This window comes from Calidris pugnax, unplaced genomic scaffold (assembly GCF_001431845.1).
Source record: "Calidris pugnax isolate Ruff unplaced genomic scaffold, ASM143184v1 scaffold1243, whole genome shotgun sequence".
NCBI classification, from domain to species: domain Eukaryota; kingdom Metazoa; phylum Chordata; class Aves; order Charadriiformes; family Scolopacidae; genus Calidris; species Calidris pugnax.
Window position 1 is genome coordinate 7979 of NW_015091806.1, and position 8137 is coordinate 16115.

At 62.8% G+C, this 8137-nt stretch overlaps 2 protein-coding genes across 2 annotated transcripts in view; both read right to left on the bottom strand.

Annotated features, from left to right (window-relative positions):
• The window catches only part of LOC106900086 (HLA class II histocompatibility antigen, DM beta chain-like), a gene marked incomplete at its 3' end in the record, with an annotated part of 11631 nt that extends 6310 nt beyond the window's left edge, over positions 1–5321 (bottom strand). The window contains exon 1 of the mRNA XM_014962071.1: positions 5273–5321. Within this exon, the coding sequence (XP_014817557.1) occupies positions 5273–5321 (49 nt within the window). The remainder of the gene's footprint in view (positions 1–5272) is intronic.
• Positions 262–5187, bottom strand: LOC106900085 (HLA class II histocompatibility antigen, DM beta chain-like; the record flags this gene model as incomplete). Its single annotated transcript, XM_014962070.1, has 5 exons — positions 262–365; positions 607–1056; positions 1247–1348; positions 1462–1737; positions 4902–5187. Coding segments are annotated over 5 exons (1218 nt in total), but the record flags the coding sequence as incomplete, so codon positions are not given.
• Positions 5322–8137: the final 2816 nt, after the last annotated feature.

Below are 8137 nucleotides of genomic sequence, written 5' to 3' on the forward strand. Positions count from 1 at the left end.
CCACCCCCAAACTGGGCTGGGAACCCAAGGGTCCCCTGTGTCCCCCCCCCACAACACCGCTGCTTCCGTGTGTAGCGCTAACCCCTCCCCCCTCCCAGTAACCCCTTTGCCTCCAAACTGGGAGCACTGGGAGCACCTCCCCCTGCCCGCAAGGGTGGGGATGAAGCCACCTGGGGATGGGGACCATGAATGGTTTTATTTGGGGGGGGGACAGGGTGAGGGACAGCCCCCCCCCCGTCAGGGTGGGACCTCAGAGTCTGGTCACTGCGCGGCCTGAGGTGGCCACGGAGGGACCAGGATGGGGACCAGTACGGGGACCAGCACCAGGACTGGGACCAGCACCAGGACTGGGACCAGCACCAGGACTGGGACCAGGAGCAGGATGGGGACCAGTACGGGGACCAGCACCAGGACTGGGACCAGTACTGGGAGGAGGACTGAGACCAGGACCAGATCCAGGACCAAGACTGGGACCAGAACCAGGACTGGGACCAACACCAGGACCTGGACTGGGACCAGGACCAGAACCAGGACTGGGACCAGGACCAAGAATGGGACCAGAACCAGGACTGGGACCAGGACCAAGAATGGGACCAGGACTGGGACCAGGACCAAGAATGGGACCAGGACTGGAACCAGGACCAGATCCAGGACCAAGACTGGGACCAGGAGCAGGATGGAGATGAGGGCCTGGACCAGCACCAGGACTGGGACCAGTACTGGGAGCAGGACTGAGACCAGGACCAGAACTAGGACTGGGACCAGCACCAGGACCACGACCACAACCAGAACTTGGACTGGGACCAGCACCAGGACCAGGACCAGATCCAGGACCAAGACTGGGACCAGCACCTGGACCAGGACCACAACCAGGACCAAGAATGGGACCAGGACCAAGACTGGGACCAGGACTGGGACCACGACCAGATCCAGGACCAAGACTGGGACCAGCACCAGGACCACGACCAGAACCTGGACTGGGACCAGGACCAGGACCAGTACTGGGACCAGCAGCAGGACTGGGACGAGGACCAGTTTTAGGACTGGGACCAGGACCTGGCAGACATAACAAGACCAATTAGGGACACCCCTAATTCCAGTGGGTGCCGTGTCCCCCAGCGTGTGTGTGTGTCCCCAACCCTGTGTCACACACGTGTGTGTCCCCCCCAACCCCGTGTCACACACGTGTGTGTCCCCCCAACCCCGTGTCACACACGTGTGTGTCCCCCCCCGCCGTGTCCCTCACCCGGGGCCTGGTGGCAGTAGATGAAGGTGCCGGTGACGAAGATCCCCAGCCCCAGTGTCATTGTCACCGCCGCCAACGCCACCTTCACCGTCAGGTCGGGACCTGTGGGGACAGAGGGGTCACGCTGAGCCATGGGGGGACCCCGGTGTCCTCCCCGTGTGTGTCACCTCCACGTGTCACCTCCCCGTGTCACACACCCTCCCCCCAAAACTCACTCCAGTGCTCCTGGAGGGGCCGGTCCAGGCTGGCGTGTTGCACGGAGCAGGTGAAGGTGTCCCCAACTTTGGGGGTGACCTTCAGGGTCACCTGGGTCTGGAAGGTCCAGTTGCCGCTGGGCAGGAGCTTGGCCTTGTCCCCCGTGGCCACCACGTGTCCCCGGTGCCACCAGAGGACGGTGACCGGGGGGGGGTAGAAGCCCCAGACGTGGCAGGTGAGGAGCACGACGTCGGTGTCACCGAGGGGCTCGGGGACAACACGGACCTGGGGGGGGGCTGGGGAGGGGACAGTGGGTGCTGGGGAGGGTCCCCTCCTCACACCTCGTGATGTCCTCGTGCAACGGCCCCCTGTGCGAGGTCCCCGTGCAACGCCACCCGTGCAACCTCCCCATGCAATGTCCCCCGTGCAACGTCTCCTCCAATGTCCCCCTTTAATGGCCCCGTGCAAGAACCCCATCATTTCTCACCCAACTCCCCGTGCAATGTCCTCATGCAATGTCCCCGTGCAACATCCCCGTGCATTTCCCACCCAACTCCCCGTGCAACATCCTCGTGCAATGTCCCCGTGCAACATCCCCGTGCATTTCTCACCCAACTCCCCGTGCAACGTCCTCGTGCAATGTCCCCGTGCAACATCCCCGTGCATTTCTCACCCAACTCCCCGTGCAACATCCTCGTGCAATGTCCCCGTGCAACATCCCCGTGCATTTCCCACCCAACTCCCCGTGCAACATCCTCGTGCAATGTCCCCGTGCAACATCCCCGTGCATTTCTCACCCAACTCCCCGTGCAACGTCCTCGTGCAATGTCCCCGTGCAACATCCCCGTGCATTTCTCACCCAACTCCCCGTGCAACATCCTCGTGCAATGTCCCCGTGCAACATCCCCGTGCATGAACCCCATGCATTTCCCACCCAAATCCCCGTGCAACGTCCTCGTGCAATGTCCCCGTGCAACATCCCCGTGCATTTCCCACCCAACTCCCCGTACAACATCCTCGTGCAACATCCCCGTGCCTTCACCCAACACCCCACAGCACATCCTCGTGCAACACCCCCACGCAACAATCCCACGCATTCCCCACCCAACGCCCTGTGCAATGTCCTCGTGCAACATCCCTGTGCATTCCCCACCCAACATCCCGTGCAACATCCCCGTGCCTTCACCCAACACCCCACAGCACATCCTCGTGCAACACCCCCACGCAACAATCCCACGCATTCCCCACCCAACGCCCTGTGCAATGTCCTCGTGCAACATCCCTGTGCATTCCCCACCCAACATCCCGTGCAACATCCCCGTGCCTTCACCCAACACCCCACAGCACATCCTCGTGCAACACCCCCACGCAACAATCCCACGCATTCCCCACCCAACGCCCTGTGCAATGTCCTCGTGCAACATCCCTGTGCATTCCCCACCCAACATCCCGTGCAACATCCCCGTGCCTTCACCCAACACCCCACAGCACATCCTCGTGCAACACCCCCACGCAACAATCCCACGCATTCCCCACCCAACGCCCTGTGCAACGTCCTCGTGTGACATCCCCGTGCATTCCCCTCCAAACACTCCATGCCACACCCTCGTGCAACATCCCCGTGCATTCTCCACCCAACTCCTTGTGCAATGTCCTCGTGCAACATCCCCGTACATTCCCCACCCAACGCCCTGTGCAACGTCCTCGTGCAACATCCCCGTGCATCCTCCACCCAACTCCTTGTGCAATGTCCTCGTGCAACATCCCCGTACATTCCCCACCCAACACCCTGTGCAATGTCCTCGTGTGACATCCCCGTGCATTCCCCCTCCAAACACTCCATGCCACACCCTCGTGCAACATCCCTGTGCATTCCCCACCCAACGCCCTGTGCAATGTCCTCGTGCAACATCCCCGTGCATTCCCCACCCAACGCCCTGTGCAATGTCCTCGTGCAACGTCCTCGTGCATTCCCCACCTGATGCCCCGTGCAACACCCTCATGCAACGTCCCTATGTATCCCCTGTGCAACGTCCTTGTGCAACATCCCCGTGCCTTCACCCAACGCCCTGTGTCGCATCCTCGTGCAACACCCTCATGCAACAACCCCGTGCATTCCACACCCGATTCCCCGTGCGAGGTCCTGGTGCAACGCTCCCGTGCATTCCACACCCGATGCCCCGTGCAACATCCTCATGCAATGTCCCTGTGTATCCCCTGTGCAACGTCCTCGTGCAACAACCCCGTGCATTCCCCCTCCAAACACTCCGTGCCACACCCTCGTGCAACAACCCCACACATCCTCCACCCAACGCCCCGTGCAATGTCCCCGTGCAACATCCTCATGCAACGTCCCTGTGTATCCCCGGTGCAACGTCCTTGTGCAACAACCCCGTGCATTCTCCACCCAACACCCTGTGCAACATCCTTGTGCAACATCCCTGTGCATTCCCCACCCAATATCTCGTGCAACATCCCCGTGCATTCACCCAACACCCCATGCTGCATCCTCGTGCAACATCCCCATGCAACAACCCCGTGCATTCCACACCCGATTCCCTGTGCAAGGTCCTCGTGCAACAACCCCACGCATTCCCCACCCAACGCCCTGTGCAACGTCCTCGTGTGACATCCCCGTGCATCCTCCACCCAACGCCCTGTGCAATGTCCTCGTGCAACGTCCCTGTGTACCCCCTGTGCAACGTTCTTGTGCAACATCCCCGTGTATTCCCCACCCAGCACCACATGCAGTGTCCTTGTGCAGCATCCTCGTGCAACAACCCCGTGCATTCCACACCCGATTCCCCGTGCGAGGTCCTGGTGCAACGCTCCCGTGCGTTCCACACCCAACACCCCGTGCAACGTCCTCGTGCAACGTCCCCGTGCATTCCCCGACCGACACCCCGGCCGACACCCCATGCCTTCATTCCACACCCGATGCCCCGTGCAACATCCTCATGCAATGTCCCTGTGTATCCCCTGTGCAACGTCCTCGTGCAACAACCCCGTGCATTCCCCCTCCAACGCCCTGTGCAACATCCTCGTGTATTCCCCACCCAACGCCCTGTGCAATGTCCTCGTGCAACGTCCTCGTGCATTCCCCACCCAACGCCCTGTGCAATGTCCTCGTGCAACGTCCTCGTGCATTCCCCACCCAACGCCCTGTGCAATGTCCTCGTGCAACGTCCTCGTGCATTCCCCACCCAACGCCCTGTGCAATGTCCTCGTGCAACGTCCTCGTGCATTCCCCACCCAACGCCCTGTGCAATGTCCTCGTGCAACGTCCTCGTGCATTCCCCACCCAACGCCCTGTGCAATGTCCTCGTGCAACGTCCTCGTGCATTCCCCACCCAACGCCCTGTGCAATGTCCTCGTGCAACGTCCTCGTGCATTCCCCACCCAACGCCCTGTGCAATGTCCTCGCGTGCCAAGCCCCCGTGCACGAGGCCGCAGGGCTCACTCCGCCGCAGCCCGGTGGTGGCCCAGAGGTGGGTGCCCAGTTGGTGACACGCTCGGCGCCGGCCCTCGGCGCGCTCCACCCAGGCGGTGTCGTTGTTGAGGCCGAAGGCGACGATGATGGCGACGTCGCGGAGGAGCCCCCGGTCGCAGGGGTCGAATTTTTTGGCGTCGGGGTCGTAACAAACCAGGGGGTTCTTGTTGAAGACGATGGTGAACTCGAAACCCAGCCCCGAGCCGGTGGTGGCCGCCAGCGGGCAGGAGCTGGCCACGTGCATCACGAAGGCACCTACGAGGGGGGGGGGACATCGTTGTCACCCCCCGTGTCCCCCCTCATCACCACCCTCCGACCGTGTGTCCCCAAAAATCTCCTACCTGCCCCCCGGAAGCTCAGCGCCAGCCCCAGCACCCCCAGTGCCCACATGGCTGGCAGCGGGGTGGCTCCTGCGCTGCCCAGCCTTCATCCCCGCCGTGTGCCAGCTTCCTCCTCCTCCTCCTCCTCCTCCTCCTCCTCAGGGTTCATCCCCCCGGATTTGGTGCCAGGGCCGTGCGTCACCGGCGAGGGACCAAGCCAAGTGGACTGTGGCCCGGGGATGGGCTTGGCACAGCGGGCATCCCGTGCCCTGACTCTGTAGGGAAACTGAGGCAGGACTCCGGGGAAGGCTCTGAAGGGGGGTGTGATCTGGCTCAACCCCAATATCAGACAGCGGAGAAGCCACATCCCACCCTTTGTCATTGGGAAACTGAGGCACGACTCTGGGGATGGCTCTTTCGGGTTCTGAGGTGCAATCCAGCTGAACCCCAGTATGAGACAGCGGAGAAGATACAGCTGCACCCTCCCTGTGGCCACCTCCTGCCCCTTTCCCAGTGGGGAAACTGAGGCACGACTCCGGGGATGGCTCTGGAGGGGGGTGTGATGCGGCTCAACCCCAATATCAGACAGCGGAGAAGCCACTTCTCACTCTTTCTCAGTGGGGAAACTGAGGCACGACCCTGGGGGTGGCTCCTTAGGAGAGAAGGAGGGGGTGATGTGGCCCAACCCCAATACGAGACAGTGGAGAAACCACCGCTGTGTCCCCCCAAGGCCACTTCTTGCCCCCCCCCATCCTTTCCCAGTGGGGAAACTGAGGCACGACCCTGGGGGGGGCTCCTTGGGGGAGAAGGAGGGGGTGATGTGGCCCAACCCCAATACGAGACAGTGGAGAAACCACCGCTGTGTCCCCCCAAGGCCACTTCTTGCCCCCCCCCATCCTTTCCCAGTGGGGAAACTGAGGCACGACCCTGGGGGGGGCTCCTTGGGGGAGAAGGAGGGGGTGATGTGGCCCAACCCCAATACGAGACAGTGGAGAAACCACCGCTGTGTCCCCCCAAGGCCACTTCTTGCCCCCCCCCATCCTTTCCCAGTGGGGAAACTGAGGCACGACCCTGGGGGGGGCTCCTTGGGGGAGAAGGAGGGGGTGATGTGGCCCAACCCCAATACGAGACAGTGGAGAAACCACCGCTGTGTCCCCCCAAGGCCACTTCTTGCCCCCCCCCATCCTTTCCCAGTGGGGAAACTGAGGCACGACCCTGGGGGGGGCTCCTTGGGGGAGAAGGAGGGGGTGATGTGGCCCAACCCCAATACGAGACAGTGGAGAAACCACCGCTGTGTCCCCCCAAGGCCACTTCTTGCCCCCCCCCATCCTTTCCCAGTGGGGAAACTGAGGCACGACCCTGGGGGGGGCTCCTTGGGGGAGAAGGAGGGGGTGATGTGGCCCAACCCCAATACGAGACAGTGGAGAAACCACCGCTGTGTCCCCCCAAGGCCACTTCTTGCCCCCCCCCATCCTTTCCCAGTGGGGAAACTGAGGCACGACCCTGGGGGGGGCTCCTTGGGGGAGAAGGAGGGGGTGATGTGGCCCAACCCCAATACGAGACAGTGGAGAAACCACCGCTGTGTCCCCCCAAGGCCACTTCTTGCCCCCCCCCATCCTTTCCCAGTGGGGAAACTGAGGCACGACCCTGGGGGGGGCTCCTTGGGGGAGAAGGAGGGGGTGATGTGGCCCAACCCCAATACGAGACAGTGGAGAAACCACCGCTGTGTCCCCCCAAGGCCACTTCTTGCCCCCCCCCATCCTTTCCCAGTGGGGAAACTGAGGCACGACCCTGGGGGGGGCTCCTTGGGGGAGAAGGAGGGGGTGATGTGGCCCAACCCCAATACGAGACAGTGGAGAAACCACCGCTGTGTCCCCCCAAGGCCACTTCTTGCCCCCCCCCATCCTTTCCCAGTGGGGAAACTGAGGCACGACCCTGGGGGGGGCTCCTTGGGGGAGAAGGAGGGGGTGATGTGGCCCAACCCCAATACGAGACAGTGGAGAAACCACCGCTGTGTCCCCCCAAGGCCACTTCTTGCCCCCCCCCATCCTTTCCCAGTGGGGAAACTGAGGCACGACCCTGGGGGGGGCTCCTTGGGGGAGAAGGAGGGGGTGATGTGGCCCAACCCCAATACGAGACAGTGGAGAAACCACCGCTGTGTCCCCCCAAGGCCACTTCTTGCCCCCCCCCATCCTTTCCCAGTGGGGAAACTGAGGCACGACCCTGGGGGGGGCTCCTTGGGGGAGAAGGAGGGGGTGATGTGGCCCAACCCCAATACGAGACAGTGGAGAAACCACCGCTGTGTCCCCCCAAGGCCACTTCTTGCCCCCCCCCATCCTTTCCCAGTGGGGAAACTGAGGCACGACCCTGGGGGGGGCTCCTTGGGGGAGAAGGAGGGGGTGATGTGGCCCAACCCCAATACGAGACAGTGGAGAAACCACCGCTGTGTCCCCCCAAGGCCACTTCTTGCCCCCCCCCATCCTTTCCCAGTGGGGAAACTGAGGCACGACCCTGGGGGGGGCTCCTTGGGGGAGAAGGAGGGGGTGATGTGGCCCAACCCCAATACGAGACAGTGGAGAAACCACCGCTGTGTCCCCCCAAGGCCACTTCTTGCCCCCCCCCATCCTTTCCCAGTGGGGAAACTGAGGCACGACCCTGGGGGTGGCTCCTTGGGAGAGAAGGAGGGGGTGATGTGGCCCAACCCCAATACGAGACAGTGGAGAAACCACCGCTGTGTCCCCCCAAGGCCACTTCTTGCCCCCCCCCATCCTTTCCCAGTGGGGAAACTGAGGCACGACTCCGGGGATGGCTCTGGAGGGGGGTGTGATCTGGCTCAACCCCATATCAGACAGCGGAGAAGCCACTTCTCACTCTTTCCCAGTGGGG